The 21662-nt window shown below is 45.1% G+C and overlaps 1 protein-coding gene across 4 annotated transcripts in view; it reads right to left on the bottom strand.

The window, feature by feature from the left end:
- il1rapl1b (interleukin 1 receptor accessory protein-like 1b) overlaps positions 1-21662 on the bottom strand; it is a 235616-nt gene that overhangs the window by 196903 nt on the left and 17051 nt on the right. For all 4 annotated transcript variants that reach the window (XM_079596736.1, XM_079596737.1, XM_079596738.1 and 1 more), the window contains exon 2: positions 4085-4185. In XM_079596736.1, the coding sequence (XP_079452862.1) occupies positions 4085-4166 (82 nt within the window). In that variant the 5' untranslated portion in view covers positions 4167-4185. The remainder of the gene's footprint in view (positions 1-4084; positions 4186-21662) is intronic.

Here is a 21662-nt window from a genome sequence, read left to right as displayed (position 1 = left end):
ACCATCCACACACCGACCCTCACCATCCACACACACACACCGACCGTCACCACACACACACACACACACACACACACCGACCCTCACCACACACACACCGACCCTCACCACACACACACCGATCCTCACCACACACACACACCGACCCTCACCACACACACACACACACACACACCGACCCGCACCACACAAACACACACACCGACCCTCACCACACACACACACACCGACCCTCACCATCCACACACACACACCGACCCTCACCACACACACACACACCGACCCTCACCACACACACACACCGACCCTCACCACACACACACCGACCCTCACCATCCACACACACACACCGACCCTCACCACACACACACCGACCCTCACCACACACACACACCCACACACACACCGACCCTCACCACACACACACCGACCCTCACCATCCACACACACCAACCCTCACCACACACACACACACACCGACCCTCACCACACACACACACACACACCGACCCTCACCACACACACACACACACACACCGACCCTCACCATCCACACACACACACACATCGACCCTCACCACACACACACCGACCCTCACCACACACACACCGACCCTCACCATCCACACACACACACACACACACACACACACACCGACCCTCACCACACACACACACCGACCCTCACCATCCACACACACACACACCGACCCTCACCATCCACAAACACACCGACCCTCAGCATCCACACACACACACACACCGACCCTCACCATCCACACACACACACACACCGACCCTCACCATCCACACACACACACCGACCCTCACCACACACACACACCGACCCTCACCATCCACACACACACACACACACCGACCCTCACCATCCACACACCGACCCTCACCATCCACACACCGACCCTCACCACACACACACCGACCCTCACCACACACACACCGACCCTCACCACACACACACACACCGACCCTCACCACACACACACCTACCCTAACCACACACACACACACACGCACCGACCCTCACCACACACACACACACACCGACCCTCACCATCCACACACACACACACACCGACCCTCATCACACACACCGACCCTCACCACACACACACACACACCGACCCTCACCACACACACACCGACCCTCACCACACACACACCGACCCTCACCATCCACACACACACACCGACCGTCACCACACACACACACACACACACCGACCCTCACCATCCACACACCGACCCTCACCATCCACACACACACACCGACCGTCACCACACACACACACACACACACACACACACACACCGACCCTCAACACACACACACACACCGACCCTCACCACACACACACACACACCGACCCTCACCACACACACACCGACCCTCACCACACACACACACACACCGACCCTCACCACACACACACACACACACACACCGACCCTCACCACACACACACCGACCCTCACCACACACACACACACACCTACCCTAACCACACACACACACACACGCACCGACCCTCACCACACACACACACACACCGACCCTCACCATCCACACACACACACACACCGACCCTCATCACACACACCGACCCTCACCACACACACACACACACCGACCCTCACCACACACACACCGACCCTCACCACACACACACCGACCCTCACCATCCACACACACACACCGACCGTCACCACACACACACACACACACACACACACCGACCCTCACCACACACACACACCGACCCTCACCATCCACACACCGACCCTCACCATCCACACACACACACCGACCGTCACCACACACACACACACACACACACACACCGACCCTCACCACACACACACCGACCCTCACCACACACACACCGATCCTCACCACACACACACACCGACCCTCACCACACACACACACACACACACACCGACCCGCACCACACAAACACACACACCGACCCTCACCACACACACACACACCGACCCTCACCATCCACACACACACACCGACCCTCACCATCCACACACACACACACCGACCCTCACCACACACACACACACCGACCCTCACCACACACACACCGACCCTCACCATCCACACACACACACCGACCCTCACCACACACACACCGACCCTCACCACACACACACACCCACACACACACCGACCCTCACCACACACACACCGACCCTCACCATCCACACACACCAACCCTCACCACACACACACACACACCGACCCTCACCACACACACACACACACACCGACCCTCACCACACACACACACACACACACCGACCCTCACCATCCACACACACACACACATCGACCCTCACCACACACACACCGACCCTCACCACACACACACCGACCCTCACCATCCACACACACACACACACACACACCGACCCTCACCACACACACACACCGACCCTCACCATCCACACCCACACACACACACACCGACCCTCACCATCCACAAACACACCGACCCTCAGCATCCACACACACACACACACCGACCCTCACCATCCACACACACACACACACCGACCCTCACCATCCACACACACACACCGACCCTCACCACACACACACACCGACCCTCACCATCCACACACACACACACACACCGACCCTCACCATCCACACACCGACCCTCACCATCCACACACACACACCGACCCTCACCACACACACACACACACACACACACACCGACCCTCACCATCCACACACACACACACACACCGACCCTCACCATCCACACACCGACCCTCACCATCCACACACACACACCGACCCTCACCATCCACACGCACAGACCCTCACCATCCACACACACACACACACACCGACCCTCACCATCCACACACCGACCCTCACCATCCACACACACACACCGACCCTCACCACACACACACACACACACACACACACACACACCGACCCTCACCATCCACACACACACACACACACCGACCCTCACCATCCACACACCGACCCTCACCATCCACACACACACACCGACCCTCACCATCCACACGCACAGACCCTCACCATCCACACACACACACACACACCGACCCTCACCATCCACACACCGACCCTCACCATCCACACACACACACACCGACCTTCACCATCCACACACACACACACCGACCCTCACCATCCACACACACACACACACCGACCCTCACCATCCACACACACACACACACACCGACCCTCACAACACACACACAGAGAAAGACAGAGGGGGACGGACGGGTCGATTTATTCCTGACCTTTTGCTCTGCAGATCAGAGGAAGTAAATGCCACTAAAGGTCACATCCTGACCTGAGCGGGACGACGTCACATTAAAGCTTCTCATGCGTTTGGGTTCACACTCCAGCAGCCGTTCGCTCTGGTTTAAAGTCACGTGCCCAGGTGTGCCCAGGTGTGTGTGTGTGTGTGTGTGTGTGTGTGTGTGTGTGTGTGTGTGTGTGTGTGTGTGTGTGTGTGTGAGATGCCGTGTTTGTGTTTCCTCAGGGATCGTATTCATCATTTCCCTCGAGGCGACACCTTCAATATGTTCCAATGTGACGCCTCAGAGCGGGAGCCGTCACACACACACACACACACACACCCCACTGATCCAGATTAGTCCTGATAATGGCAGAGGAGACGAGCCGTACACACACCAGAGCGGCCATCTGGACCACAGCGTGAGCCAGACATCTCTACACACACACACACACACACACACACTTCAGCAGGACATCCTCATACTGAACCAAGGCGCTTCAGCTGTCGAGTGATGACGAGCACAACTGATACACACCTAAGCTGATGAAGAACATCACGGACATTTTAATATCCAGAGACACTCAAGAACCCATTCCAGCCAGAAACGGTTTTAAAATGCTACACAGAGATGATTTATTTCTATCTCCAGAATCCCAGACTGGACTGAGACTCCAGCCCAGTCATCCCATCAGGACAAACACACACACACACACACACACACACCAGACGATCGTCATGACAACAGCCGTGTATCTTACCTGAGCCGCGCTTGGACACCACTTTCAGGCTTCTGATGACCGTCGCATACAGCAGGATCTGCAGAGGAACCCGTGATCTCATGTTTCACTGTGTGAATCTCCTGCAGAGACACAAACACACACACACAACATGAGCGCCACACACTCATCTGTCTTTAACAGCGTCTAAATAAACACACTCCATCACATCAGACTCTCAACTGGCTTCTACATGCGTTTAAATCTCTGTACACAGCAGAGTCTTCAATCTTCATGATCTCTCCAGTCCAGTGCACACACACACACACACACACACACACGCACACGCACACACACGCACACACACACACACACACACGCACACACACACACACACGCACACACACACACACACACGCACACACACACACACACACGCACACACACACTGTGTGTCACAGCACATTTGTCCAAGAGTTTTCACAGAAACCCAGCGCCTGCCAAAAGCAAAGCCACAGATCCCTGATTCCCTGTTCAATATCTGCAGGAAAAACGCATCATATGCTGCAAACATGTCCTGGAATCACATTCCCCGTCTACGGCAGACGGACACGCGAGTTTCCATTGAGAAATCATGAAGAAAAAACATGAAACGACAACGAGACAATGACACTCATGAAAGAAGAGACAGATGCCGTTCCACAACACACACAAACACAGTATTTACACACACACTAGCACACACACTCACATACAGCATTTACACACACACACACACACACACACACACATATATATATTTTGAATGATAAACGGTTAGTGATGTTCCGTTGGTAACTCGGTGTGCCGCATCTGCTAGATGACTGACAGCGGGTCAGAAGCGGTGCTGATGTTCATTTAGTTCTTGACAGCAACACTTCACACGCTGCATTTGTTCATCTAGCCTGAACATGAACTGTATGTGTTGTTCATCTCATCTCTTTCGCTCTCATTTAATGCAAAAATAAAAACAACAGGAAACAAAAAAGCAACAGTAAGAAGTGTGCCAAACATGATAGCCGGTAACTTCACATGGTTCGAGTGTGTGCGGCTCCAGATGATCGGAGGATCCCGTCTAATGCATCAGAGACACGGAGCACATTAACACGGATTAAAGGCTTTAGAGACTCGACACAAATCACAATCCAACAATACGACATTCTGAGTGCTGAGCACATGCAGCATTTGAATATGCACAACATCGGTCTGTTGTTTCCAAGGAAACCACTCGCGCTTGTAATCGTTGCGGTGAGCGTCGGATTGATGCATTAGTTTCAGAATTCTGCTTTATAACAACATCTCGTCCTCAAACACTGACTCTACTTTATAACCAACATCTCGTCCTCAAACACTGACTCTGCTTTATAACCAACATCTCGTCCTCAAACACTGATTCTGCTTTATAACCAACATCTCGTCCTCAAACACTGATTCTGCTTTATAACAACATCTCGTCCTCAAACACTGATTCTGCTTTATAACAACATCTCGTCCTCAAACACTGATTCTGCTTTATAACCAACATCTCGTTCTCAAACACTGATTCTGCTTTATAACCAACATCTCGTCCTCAAACACTGATTCTGCTTTATAACCAACATCTCGTCCTCAAACACTGATTCTGCTTTATAACCAACATCTCGTCCTCAAACACTGATTCTGCTTTATAACAACATCTCGTCCTCAAACACTGACTCTGCTTTATAACAACATCTCGTCCTCAAACACTGAATCTGCTTTATAACAACATCTCGTCCTCAAACACTGACTCTGCTTTATAACAACATCTCGTCCTCAAACACTGACTCTGCTTTATAACAACATCTCGTCCTCAAACACTGACTCTGCTTTATAACCAACATCTCGTCCTCAAACACTGATTCTGCTTTATAACAACATCTCGTCCTCAAACACTGATTCTGCTTTATAACCAACATCTCGTCCTCAAACACTGATTCTGCTTTATAACAACATCTCGTCCTCAAACACTGATTCTGCTTTATAACCAACATCTCGTCCTCAAACACTGATTCTGCTTTATAACAACATCTCGTCCTCAAACACTGACTCTGCTTTATAACAACATCTCGTCCTCAAACACTGATTCTGCTTTATAACAACATCTCGTCCTCAAACACTGATTCTGCTTTATAACAACATCTCGTCCTCAAACACTGATTCTGCTTTATAACAACATCTCGTCCTCAAACACTGACTCTGCTTTATAACCAACATCTCGTCCTCAAACACTGATTCTGCTTTATAACCAACATCTCGTCCTCAAACACTGACTCTGCTTTATAACAACATCTCGTCCTCAAACACTGATTCTGCTTTATAACAACATCTCGTCCTCAAACACTGATTCTGCTTTATAACAACATCTCGTCCTCAAACACTGACTCTGCTTTATAACAACATCTCGTCCTCAAACACTGATTCTGCTTTATAACAACATCTCGTCCTCAAACACTGATTCTGCTTTATAACAACATCTCGTCCTCAAACACTGACTCTGCTTTATAACAACATCTCGTCCTCAAACACTGACTCTGCTTTATAACAACATCTCGTCCTCAAACACTGATTCTGCTTTATAACAACATCTCGTCCTCAAACACTGATTCTGCTTTATAACAACATCTCGTCCTCAAACACTGATTCTGCTTTATAACAACATCTCGTCCTCAAACACTGACTCTGCTTTATAACAACATCTCGTCCTCAAACACTGATTCTGCTTTATAACAACATCTCGTCCTCAAACACTGACTCTGCTTTATAACAACATCTCGTCCTCAAACACTGATTCTGCTTTATAACCAACATCTCGTCCTCAAACACTGATTCTGCTTTATAACAACATCTCGTCCTCAAACACTGACTCTGCTTTATAACAACATCTCGTCCTCAAACACTGATTCTGCTTTATAACCAACATCTCGTCCTCAAACACTGATTCTGCTTTATAACAACATCTCGTCCTCAAACACTGATTCTGCTTTATAACAACATCTCGTCCTCAAACACTGATTCTGCTTTATAACAACATCTCGTCCTCAAACACTGATTCTGCTTTATAACCAACATCTCGTCCTCAAACACTGATTCTGCTTTATAACAACATCTCGTCCTCAAACACTGATTCTGCTTTATAACAACATCTCGTCCTCAAACACTGACTCTGCTTTATAACAACATCTCGTCCTCAAACACTGATTCTGCTTTATAACAACATCTCGTCCTCAAACACTGACTCTGCTTTATAACCAACATCTCGTCCTCAAACACTGATTCTGCTTTATAACCAACATCTCGTCCTCAAACACTGATTCTGCTTTATAACCAACATCTCGTCCTCAAACACTGATTCTGCTTTATAACCAACATCTCGTCCTCAAACACTGATTCTGCTTTATAACCAACATCTCGTCCTCAAACACTGACTCTGCTTTATAACCAACATCTCGTCCTCAAACACTGATTCTGCTTTATAACCAACATCTCGTCCTCAAACACTGACTCTGCTTTATAACCAACATCTCGTCCTCAAACACTGATTCTGCTTTATAACCAACATCTCGTCCTCAAACACTGATTCTGCTTTATAACCAACATCTCGTCCTCAAACACTGATTCTGCTTTATAACCAACATCTCGTCCTCAAACACTGACTCTGCTTTATAACCAACATCTCGTCCTCAAACACTGACTCTGCTTTATAACCAACATCTCGTCCTCAAACACTGATTCTGCTTTATAACCAACATCTCGTCCTCAAACACTGATTCTGCTTTATAACAACATCTCGTCCTCAAACACTGATTCTGCTTTATAACAACATCTCGTCCTCAAACACTGACTCTGCTTTATAACAACATCTCGTCCTCAAACACTGACTCTGCTTTATAACAACATCTCGTCCTCAAAAACTGATTCTGCTTTATAACAACATCTCGTCCTCAAACACTGACTCTGCTTTATAACCAACATCTCGTCCTCAAACACTGACTCTGCTTTATAACAACATCTCGTCCTCAAACACTGAATCTGCTTTATAACAACATCTCGTCCTCAAACACTGATTCTGCTTTATAACAACATCTCGTCCTCAAACACTGACTCTGCTTTATAACAACATCTCGTCCTCAAACACTGAATCTGCTTTATAACAACATCTCGTCCTCAAACACTGATTCTGCTTTATAACAACATCTCGTCCTCAAACACTGACTCTGCTTTATAACAACATCTCGTCCTCAAACACTGAATCTGCTTTATAACAACATCTCGTCCTCAAACACTGACTCTGCTTTATAACAACATCTCGTCCTCAAACACTGACTCTGCTTTATAACAACATCTCGTCCTCAAACACTGATTCTGCTTTATAACAACATCTCGTCCTCAAACACTGATTCTGCTTTATAACAACATCTCCTCCTCAAACACTGAATCTGCTTTATAACAACATCTCCTCCTCAAACACTGAATCTGCTTTATAACAACATCTCGTCCTCAAACACTGATTCTGCTTTATAACAACATCTCCTCCTCAAACACTGAATCTGCTTTATAACAACATCTCGTCCTCAAACACTGAATCTGCTTTATAACAACATCTCGTCCTCAAACACTGATTCTGCTTTATAACAACATCTCGTCCTCAAACACTGAATCTGCTTTATAACAACATCTCGTCCTCAAACACTGAATCTGCTTTATAACAACATCTCGTCCTCAAACACTGATTCTGCTTTATAACAACATCTCGTCCTCAAACACTGATTCTGCTTTATAACCAACATCTCGTCCTCAAACACTGAATCTGCTTTATAACAACATCTCGTCCTCAAACACTGATTCTGCTTTATAACCAACATCTCGTCCTCAAACACTGATTCTGCTTTATAACAACATCTCGTCCTCAAACACTGATTCTGCTTTATAACAACATCTCGTCCTCAAACACTGACTCTGCTTTATAACAACATCTCGTCCTCAAACACTGAATCTGCTTTATAACAACATCTCGTCCTCAAACACTGACTCTGCTTTATAACAACATCTCGTCCTCAAACACTGAATCTGCTTTCTAACAACATCTCGTCCTCAAACACTGATTCTGCTTTATAACCAACATCTCGTCCTCAAACACTGATTCTGCTTTATAACAACATCTCGTCCTCAAACACTGACTCTGCTTTATAACAACATCTCGTCCTCAAACACTGATTCTGCTTTATAACAACATCTCGTCCTCAAACACTGATTCTGCTTTATAACAACATCTCGTCCTCAAACACTGACTCTGCTTTATAACAACATCTCGTCCTCAAACACTGATTCTGCTTTATAACAACATCTCGTCCTCAAACACTGATTCTGCTTTATAACAACATCTCGTCCTCAAACACTGATTCTGCTTTATAACAACATCTCGTCCTCAAACACTGATTCTGCTTTATAACAACATCTCGTCCTCAAACACTGACTCTGCTTTATAACAACATCTCGTCCTCAAACACTGACTCTGCTTTATAACAACATCTCGTCCTCAAACACTGACTCTGCTTTATAACAACATCTCGTCCTCAAACACTGATTCTGCTTTATAACAACATCTCGTCCTCAAACACTGATTCTGCTTTATAACCAACATCTCGTCCTCAAACACTGACTCTGCTTTATAACCAACATCTCGTCCTCAAACACTGACTCTGCTTTATAACCAACATCTCGTCCTCAAACACTGACTCTGCTTTATAACAACATCTCGTCCTCAAACACTGATTCTGCTTTATAACAACATCTCGTCCTCAAACACTGAATCTGCTTTATAACAACATCTCGTCCTCAAACACTGATTCTGCTTTATAACAACATCTCGTCCTCAAACACTGATTCTGCTTTATAACAACATCTCGTCCTCAAACACTGAATCTGCTTTATAACAACATCTCGTCCTCAAACACTGATTCTGCTTTATAACAACATCTCGTCCTCAAACACTGATTCTGCTTTATAACAACATCTCGTCCTCAAACACTGATTCTGCTTTATAACAACATCTCGTCCTCAAACACTGATTCTGCTTTATAACCAACATCTCGTCCTCAAACACTGACTCTGCTTTATAACAACATCTCGTCCTCAAACACTGACTCTGCTTTATAACAACATCTCGTCCTCAAACACTGATTCTGCTTTATAACAACATCTCGTCCTCAAACACTGATTCTGCTTTATAACCAACATCTCGTCCTCAAAAACTGATTCTGCTTTATAACCAACATCTCGTCCTCAAAAACTGATTCTGCTTTATAACCAACATCTCGTCCTCAAAAACTGATTCTGCTTTATAACCAACATCTCGTCCTCAAACACTGATTCTGCTTTATAACAACATCTCGTCCTCAAACACTGACTCTGCTTTATAACAACATCTCCTCCTCAAACACTGAATCTGCTTTATAACAACATCTCGTCCTCAAACACTGAATCTGCTTTATAACAACATCTCGTCCTCAAACACTGATTCTGCTTTATAACAACATCTCGTCCTCAAACACTGATTCTGCTTTATAACAACATCTCGTCCTCAAACACTGATTCTGCTTTATAACCAACATCTCGTCCTCAAACACTGATTCTGCTTTATAACAACATCTCGTCCTCAAACACTGATTCTGCTTTATAACAACATCTCGTCCTCAAACACTGATTCTGCTTTATAACCAACATCTCGTCCTCAAACACTGATTCTGCTTTATAACCAACATCTCGTCCTCAAACACTGATTCTGCTTTATAACAACATCTCGTCCTCAAACACTGATTCTGCTTTATAACAACATCTCGTTCTCAAACACTGAATCTGCTTTATAACCAACATCTCGTCCTCAAACACTGACTCTGCTTTATAACCAACATCTCGTTCTCAAACACTGATTCTGCTTTATAACAACATCTCGTCCTCAAACACTGATTCTGCTTTATAACAACATCTCGTCCTCAAACACTGATTCTGCTTTATAACAACATCTCGTCCTCAAACACTGACTCTGCTTTATAACAACATCTCGTCCTCAAACACTGACTCTGCTTTATAACAACATCTCTTCCTCAAACACTGATTCTGCTTTATAACCAACATCTCGTCCTCAAAAACTGATTCTGCTTTATAACCAACATCTCGTCCTCAAACACTGATTCTGCTTTATTACAACATCTCGTCCTCAAACACTGACTCTGCTTTATAACAACATCTCGTCCTCAAACACTGATTCTGCTTTATAACAACATCTCGTCCTCAAACACTGACTCTGCTTTATAACAACATCTCCTCCTCAAACACTGATTCTGCTTTATAACAACATCTCGTCCTCAAACACTGATTCTGCTTTATAACAACATCTCGTCCTCAAACACTGATTCTGCTTTATAACAACATCTCGTCCTCAAACACTGATTCTGCTTTATAACAACATCTCGTCCTCTAACACTGATTCTGCTTTATAACAACATCTCGTCCTCAAACACTGATTCTGCTTTATAACAACATCTCGTCCTCAAACACTGACTCTGCTTTATAACAACATCTCCTCCTCAAACACTGACTCTGCTTTATAACAACATCTCGTCCTCAAACACTGACTCTGCTTTATAACAACATCTCGTCCTCTAACACTGATTCTGCTTTATAACAACATCTCGTCCTCAAACACTGATACTGCTTTATAACAACATCTCGTCCTCAAACACTGACTCTGCTTTATAACAACATCTCGTCCTCTAACACTGAATCTGCTTTATAACAACATCTCGTCCTCTAACACTGATACTGCTTTATAACAACATCTCGTCCTCAAACACTGATTCTGCTTTATAACAACATCTCGTCCTCAAACACTGATTCTGCTTTATAACAACATCTCGTCCTCAAACACTGACTCTGCTTTATAACAACATCTCGTCCTCTAACACTGATACTGCTTTATAACAACATCTCGTCCTCAAACACTGATTCTGCTTTATAACAACATCTCGTCCTCAAACACTGATTCTGCTTTATAACCAACATCTCGTCCTCAAACACTGATTCTGCTTTATAACAACATCTCGTCCTCAAACACTGATTCTGCTTTATAACAACATCTCGTCCTCAAACACTGATTCTGCTTTATAACCAACATCTCGTCCTCAAACACTGATTCTGCTTTATAACCAACATCTCGTCCTCAAACATTGAATCTGGTTCCAGCATAATAGCTAAAAGCGGACTCGCCGTGCTTTGAGTGAACCCTTGGTATTTCTAGCTGATGTGATCCTAATGATCTGAGTGATCTGTTGGGTTTATATTCAGTGAGCATATCTGCAATGTATTGAGGTCCTAGGCCATTACATGATTTATATACCAGTAATAATACTTTAAAATCAATCCTAAATGTGACTGGGAGCCAGTGTAAAGACCTGAGGACTGGTGTGATGTTTTTCATGTGTTCTGGTTCTGCTCAGCGTTCTGTACGAGCTGCAACTGTCTTATGGTGTTTTTGGGAAGGCCAGTGAGGAGTCCATTACAATAATCCACCCTGCTGGTGATGAAAGCATGCACACGTTTCTCTAAGTCTTGACTGGAAACAAAGCATCTAATTCCTGCAATATTTTTCAGATGATAGTATGCTGATTTAGTTATTGCTCTGACATGACTACTGAAGCTAAGGTCTGACTCTAGAGACACACCAAGATTCCGGACTTGATTTTTAGTTGTTTGACCTCTAGAGTGAAGGTATGCATTCACCTTGAGAACTTCATCTTTGTTTCCAAACGCAATGACTTCAGTTTTGTCTTTGTTTAACTGAAGAAAGTTTTGGCACATCCAACGGTTTACTTCATCAATGCATTAGACCAGGGAGTCAATGGGGCTGTAATCGTTAGGCGATAGGGCTAAGCAGATCTGTGTGTGTGTGTGTGTGTGTGTGTGTGTGTGTGTGTGTGTGTGTGTGTGTGTGTGTGTGTGTGTGTGTGTGTGTGTGTGTGTGTGTGTGTGTGTGTCGTCTGCATAGCTGTGGTAAGAGATTTGGTTCTTTCTCATTATTTGGCTCATTGGGAGCATGTACAGGTTGAATAGGAGTGGGGCAAGTATTGAGCCTTGAGGAACTCCGCATGTCATGGATGTCCACTCAGACTTATGGTCTCCTATACTCACATAATAACCTCTCGCTTCATTATTTATATTCATGGGCCACATACGGGCGCAAATACATTTGCTATTTAAACAAGGTGGCGCAGGACGTGAAAATTATAACTGTGTTGGACTGAAACTATCAAAACGCGATTGGAGCTGCATTGCTCCGGGTGTAAGAGAGGGCCCATACTTTAACTCACACACACACACACACACACTCACTCACTCACTCACACACACACACACGGTCTCTCTGGCTCAGGAAAGACAGAAGAATACCAGGCCTCCTCAGCTTGTCTTCACATCTTTCTATTCTTTTAGTTCCTAATATATTCAGCCAAATTATGTTGTGCTCACGCTGCGCCTCTCTCTCTCTCTCTCTCTCTCTCTCTCTCTCTCTCTCTTCTGCTTCTGGAACTGGGTGAAAAATGTATGTGCCAGCTGCCTTTGCCAGTCATTAACATTTCTATTTGAGAGAAACTGTAGCGAGAGCCTCCATTTCTACCTTCAGTTCACCCACGCAAACCTCAGCTGCTGCGCCCTGAATTATTCTGTTTCGCATTATCCACTGGCGCATCTTAGCCACGCTGCAGAGGTGAGAGAGAGAGAGAGAGCGCGCGAGAGAGAAAGAGAGAGACCTGTGAGTGTTTTCTCTGCAAATGCTGATTCTCTGTTTTTATTCATATGAATCTGAGGATTGTTACAGTCACGCTGTCAGATGAACATTTGACTGAAGGTCAAAATGCCCATAAACTCCTCAAAAACACTCAAATATGACAATAAATACTGTGAATAATAGATATACACCCAATGCACTGCAAAAGTGATGTTCTCTCACAGTATTTTTTCAGTACACATGAATTGCCCACTGACAAGATAACACAGTCTCACCCCAAAACGTCACATACTGACGCGTCTTGACCATTCGGCAACATACGACGAAAAGGGTACCCTTTAACGTCCATATGTGACGATTCGGGAATGGTTGGGTTTAGGTATGCGGTAGGGTACCGCTAGAGGGCGCTGCTGGTGCGCTTATGTCTGCGTCTCATATGGACGTTAAAGGGTACCTTTTTCGTCGTATGTTGCCGAATGGTCAAGACGCGTCAGTATGTGACGTTTTGGGGTGAGACCGGGCTGGACAAGATGAGCTTTTAATAAAAGTTTGCTGTCTATGCAGTAGAAAGGCTTTTTATTATTATTCTATGCTATATGACTAAGGGAAATGGCGTTCCCTTCTGAAAGTAAGGCAGGAAAACTTTAGCACCCATAATGCACTTGGCTCGATCTGGTTGACCTACGATCTATAGTTTCACTAAAGCCCTGTAGCAGTCAGAAGTTCAACAGATCGGCTGACTTTTGCTGACAAATAAATGGGATAATCATTGGTGCAGGTAACATGGAGAAAGAGTTGATATCTACCAATACTAGTGACGTTAAAACAATTTAAAAGCTGATTAAAAATCAGTGAAGTTACAAACTCCACATACATTTATTTGAGATGCAAAATGACGTAAGATAAGAAGTCTTGTTTTCTGAGATTTCTGAGTTTTCTGAGTTTTCTGACAAACTTAGTTCAAAGGGAAAACAAGATTATTTTTCTGACCCCACTGGCAGATATTTGTTCTTAATTTTGATCATTTTGCATCTCCGGTAATGTATTTGTGCTGGAAAACCAGTCAACAATACTGTCTCCAGTAGAGCAGTGCTGTATCAATACACTTCCCACGGACTGACGCTTTTCCTTCACACTGTATATCACTCAAATAATATTAAACAATCTTCAAAACTATTTTATACTTTAAATAAATCTGATGTTTCACACAATAAATCACTGTCATCTGACGAGAGAAAATAAAAGAGGTTTCTGAATCGTGACTGTGGGTGTGAATCATAATCCTCCACAATCCACCAGTGCTCTTACCTCACACACAGTCATCAATAACACACAGCCGATCGAAGCGTCTCCCACACGTCAGACCCTGTGGACGTTTCTTCAGGAATACGCTGGGAAACTCCACTGCAGACGCTCTTTATAGCGCTGAAGCTCATTCACATCACTGCCTCTGCACAACACCCCACACACTGGCAGTGGGACTCTGAGAGTCCACGGCAAACGGCTTTATTGAGGTTGAGTGATGCGAACCGCTGGCCTCGAGTTTATTCTCCTGCTGCGCTTTAGAGCCGGTGGCCAGTACTAATGAGCAGAGGGGCACTAACCCTCTCGATACTGTCCGTTACCCTCGGCCTCCTGAGAATCAAACAGCAAAACACATTTATAGAGGACGAAGATAAGAGCCGCTCTCAGCAGAAGAACACGGACACACTGCAGAAGAACACGGACACACTACAGAAGAACACGGACACACTACAGAAGAACACGGACACACTACAGAAGAACACGGACACACTACAGAAGAACACGGACACACTACAGAAGAACACGGACACACTACAGAAGAACACGGACACACTACAGAAGAACACGGACACACTACAGAAGAACACGGACACACTACAGAAGAACACGGACACACTACAGAAGAATACGGACACACGGCAGAAGAACACGGACACACTACAGAAGAACACGGACACACTACAGAAGAACACGGACACACTACAGAAGAACACGGACACACTACAGAAGAACACGGACACACTACAGAAGAACACGGACACACTACAGAAGAACACGGACACACTACAGAAGAACACGGACACACTACAGAAGAACACGGACACACTACAGAAAAACACGGACACACTACAGAAGAACACGGACACACTACAGAAGAACACGGACACACGGCAGAAGAACACGGACACACTACAGAAGAACACGGACACACTGCAGAAGAACACGGACACACTGCAGAAGAACACGGACACACTGCAGAAGAACACGGACACACTGCAGAAGAACACGGACACACTGCAGAAGAACACGGACACACTGCAGAAGAACACGGACACACTGCAGAAGAACACGGACACACTACAGAAGAACACGGACACACTACAGAAGAACACGGACACACTACAGAAGAACACGGACACACGGCAGAAGAACACGGACACACTGCAGAAGAACACGGACACACGGCAGAAGAACACGGACACACTGCAGAAGAACACGGACACACTGCAGAAGAACACGGACACACTGCAGAAGAACACGGACACACTGCAGAAGAACACGGACACACTACAGAAGAACACGGACACACTACAGAAGAACACGGACACACTACAGAAGAACACGGACACACGGCAGAAGAACACGGACACACTGCAGAAGAACACGGACACACGGCAGAAGAACACGGACACACTACAGAAGAACACGGACACACTGCAGAAGAACACGGACACACTGCAGAAGAACACGGACACACTACAGAAGAACACGGACACACTGCAGAAGAACACGGACACACTACAGAAGAACACGGACACACTACAGAAGAACACGGACACACTGCAGAAGAACACGGACACACTGCAGAAGAACACGGACACACTACAGAAGAACACGGACACACTGCAGAAGAACACGGACACACTGCAGAAGAACACGGACACACTGCAGAAGAACACGGACACACTGCAGAAGAACACGGACACACTACAGAAGAACACGGACACACTACAGAAGAACACGGACACACGGCAGAAGAACACGGACACACTACAGAAGAACACGGACACACTACAGAAGAACACGGACACACTACAGAAGAACACGGACACACTGCAGAAGAACACGGACACACTGCAGAAGAACACGGACACACTACAGAAGAACACGGACACACGGCAGAAGAACACGGACACACTACAGAAGAACACGGACACACTACAGAAGAACACGGACACACTGCAGAAGAACACGGACACACTACAGAAGAACACGGACACACTACAGAAGAACACGGACACACGGCAGAAGAACACGGACACACTACAGAAGAACACGGACACACTACAGAAGAACACGGACACACGGCAGAAGAACACGGACACACGGCAGAAGAACACGGACACACTACAGAAGAACACGGACACACTACAGAAGAACACGGACACACTGCAGAAGAACACGGACACACGGCAGAAGAACACGGACACACTACAGAAGAACACGGACACACGGCAGAAGAACACGGACACACGGCAGAAGAACACGGACACACGGCAGAAGAACACGGACACACTACAGAAGAACACGGACACACTACAGAAGAACACGGACACACTGCAGAAGAACACGGACACACGGCAGAAGAACACGGACACACTGCAGAAGAACACGGACACACTACAGAAGAACACGGACACACTGCAGAAGAACACGGACACACTGCAGAAGAACACGGACACACTACAGAAGAACACGGACACACTACAGAAGAACACGGACACACTGCAGAAGAACACGGACACACTGCAGAAGAACACGGACACACTACAGAAGAACACGGACACACTGCAGAAGAACACGGACACACTACAGAAGAACACGGACACACTACAGAAGAACACGGACACACTGCAGAAGAACACGGACACACGGCAGAAGAACACGGACACACGGCAGGCGATCACTGCTGCAGCTCATTAATGAACCACTGACAAACATTTCAGAACTGAATAACATGACATATCATACCCTAATCATATGAATGCACTTCAGCTAGTGGCCTAGTTATGACTTGTGTGTTATTTTGTTCTGTGATGGTCTAGTTATCTGATGTCATCTCTCCACATGCATGTTGTGGCATTAGTTCTGGGCTTTATGGGGAAAGCATCTGGCCTGAAGCATTAATCTCTATAAACATTTTATATATAAATATGTGGGTCTACATAATTAATCCCTCCAACTGACGTCTGTATGATACAGATAAAGCCTGTAAAACTAACCACACTAATCATAGAAACATGCATTCTATCCATCCATCACTCGATCACTCTACCAATCTCACATCTATCAATCTATCTATCTATCTTATAAGTTTAAGTTTTTTGTCCTTCGGAAATTCTTTTGTGTCTGTGGCACCCTTCAGTCATCAACACTAAATATAGTTTCACGAGTTCACACTTACATACAATTAGAGGGGGTAAAGTTTAATGCGTATTTGGCGTGCTGTCCGGGGGAGGGCTCCGAGCTCAGAGTACTCCCCCTGTATGTAAGTGTTAGGACTAGAAGTGTGGAGAAGGGGTGGTGGAGGGGTGCTGCTAAACTGTTAATGGATTGAGGGGAGACTGCTGCATCTACATATACACTTCTTATCATTGATTGCTGAGTGCTCTCCACTTGTGTTAATTATCTGAACGTGTTCCTCCCAAACTTTGTTAATAAAACATCATATAGTATACTATTTAGAATACATTCATGTTCAACACTAGATCAGTTGTTTGTCGTTTCTCATTTCAAACTATCCAAACTGTTTGAAAAATGACCGTTGCTGTGATATTTTGTGATCTAACTCAATGACATTCATTTCCAAAACCCTTTGGTGGTTTTCTGCTGTATCTGTCAGATCATCTGCAGGAAACACACGGCCCAAACACAAGTCAAATGTGTGAGTGAACCTCTTTAATCTGATATTCTGTCTTGAAGACAAACATCACCATGATGGTTCATGCTGTTATTCTGATGTCTCTCCTTCAAACATTGAACACACTCAGACAGCTCCTCAGTGGCCTGAAAAAAGACCCCTAATTCTTCATTCGTGCATCAGACACGCTCATGCCCTAAACACCCGCTCGCGACACACACCGCATGCAGAAGAGACACTTATTTACTGTCAGGACGCCCGCCATGTGTTTAATAAAAGATAAAAGGATCCAACCCAAATTCTTCCAAACACGCAGCACTATCGAAATCTAACACCTGAATAATTCAGTCTTTATGGCCCATTACGCTCTGTGTTTACCATGACTAGCACGCGTGCTACAGCACCGGGAACGACGTGTCCGGCCCTCGACTCTTTATCTGCAAGCCTGCGTCTCACTTCTGTACAAGTAAACTCCAATGCATGGAAATTACAGATAGTTCTGCGAGCATTTCTGTATCACATCTTTTCTCAAGTAAACCAAACACATTATGTCTTGTTTACACTCTGTGAGGTAAAATTTCCCTTTGGTCTGGGCAGATTAGATATTTAAGTAAAGGACCTGAATACATTGCTGTTACTCCTGCTCAGAATAAAACTGATGTTATACAAGTGTCTAGAGAAAAACACTGGGTAAATACACATGATAGAGGTTAATACAACATCATTACAGCACAGGAGACAAACACCTTCCTTTGAACAATATTTCATAAAAATCCTGAAAATGGAAGCAGTTTGTTATGAGGTTTAACACTTATTGTCAGGACTTTGATCAAATCATTACGAGCACCAGCACTACTAGTGATAACTAACTTAAACACCATCTAGCAGTTTAAAGAGCACATATTCTGCCCTTTTACAGTCTTGAGGATGTTGTCAGGCTCTACTAGAACTTGAATGTTGATTAAACACTGACATTGAGAAGAACTGGAGCTTTTTCATGATCAAACAGCAACATTACACACTAAAGAGAGATGCACATGGAAGAAAGCACAATATGTCCTCTTTAAGAAGCTTTAACATGAGTGTTTGAGAGCGATGACTCCAGCAGTTTTAGTCTCATCACCTTCACTCCTGAATCTCCTTGTGAAACGCTTGTCCTGCTGACAACATCTGCTTCATTACAGCAAACGTTTTCTCCGGCCCGAACGCCCGCGGATCATCAGTGCCGACGCGGGTCCGTATGAACGACTCTAGCAAGAGCCACAACCGTATGATTTATACTGGCGGTTCTCTCCGCACCGCTACGTTATTCCACTATCCATCATGCGGAGGTGAAACCAGCGAAGAAGAAGCGCATCAGTCAAGCGGCCGTGAAACTCACTTCCCCGTCACTGTTTCTACAGAGTAATGTGCGTCTCCGATCCCAACCAATCACCTCAACGAGAGCTCAGCGAGAAATGACAGAATTACAGAGAAGAACTCCATCAAATCAACTTCATTATTAAATGAGAAAATAAAGCTGCTGCAGCAAATGCACAATCAAGAAAAAGATTATGATTTACACTGATTTACATAATCGCACAATGCCTTCGGTCTCTCTCTGGTCAAGGTTCAGTCTGATCTCCAGCTTTCAGCTGATACCATCATAAATCCAAGGTCTCATTCCGAACGCTGCATGAGAGGTTTATCTCACGTCTGTAAAGTAGAAGCTCACACTAAAAACCTTCATGAATGAGTAACCAGAATGACAGAACAGAAAACTGAATCCTTGACAGATTTCTCTGAACTTCTACGTTTCCATTCTCCGTCGTATATTATCACACGTGAAACGCTCTGGACCTTAAGCAAAAGCTTGATAATGATAATTCTGTGGCTCTGCAACTCAAACTAATCGTATCCATCAATGACAAGATCGTCTGAAGTCACTGCAAAAATCAAAACACGTCTCAATCAGCTTTACACTTCAAGCACTTTTTGTTTGGCATCAAATGGCGCTGAAACTGAAGATGATTACATTTGCTGAAGCATATAAACTATTTTCAATAATCTCAAGCAGTGCATCTTAAACCCTGTTCCTGAAGTCTTGAACGATTCTTTGGCCCCGTTTACACGATGGGAAAACGCAGATATTTCTCTGCGTTTTGGCCTGTCATTTACACGAAAACGGCGTTTTTATCCCAGAAAACGATCATTTCTAAAAACTCCGGCCAAAGTGGAGATTTCTGAAAACGCCGGTTATATGTTGTCGTGTCAACTGGGAGAAACGGGGTTTTAGGTTCTCTCTTGTCGATTCTGAGGATTCTGATTGGCTTGCATGGCTTTATCCTTCTCCCTACACTGCCGCCCATAGGTTTGGCATAGTTATAAAGGCGCTCGACGGCGTATTTATGCGGGTTGTGTGCACGATGTTATTATTGAAAACGGAGGGGGAGAAATATTCGTTTCTCTAAATACACGGCTATGTGTAAATGTGGCCTTTATCTGACAAACTCGTTTGAGATCCTGGAGTCTGTGACGTGTTTGATCACAGAGACACAGCAGAAACACTGATCAGACCACGTCAATACAGCTGATCCCAACACACAGAAATACAGTTCAAACTGTTCAAAAGCTATGTACTAACCCTAACCAATGCAAATCCTTCTACACATTACAGTGTTCTGGTCTCTCATGGACAGCAGAAGACAGAACACTAACCCAACACACACCTTCACACTGACACCACAGAAAACAAATGACCTTTAGGTGTAGAAATGCTGGTCACCTGGTAAGTACAGGAACAACTGAGTCTCTTAAAAGAAAAGCTTCTATATAGACCCTTGAAGGGGTTCCCA

Source organism: Phoxinus phoxinus, assembly GCF_949152265.1.
Source record: "Phoxinus phoxinus genome assembly, chromosome: 22".
In the NCBI taxonomy this organism is placed as follows: Eukaryota; Metazoa; Chordata; class Actinopteri; order Cypriniformes; family Leuciscidae; genus Phoxinus; species Phoxinus phoxinus.
The sequence above is the reverse complement of the archived record's forward strand: the minus strand, read 5'-3'. Positions and strand labels throughout refer to the sequence as shown.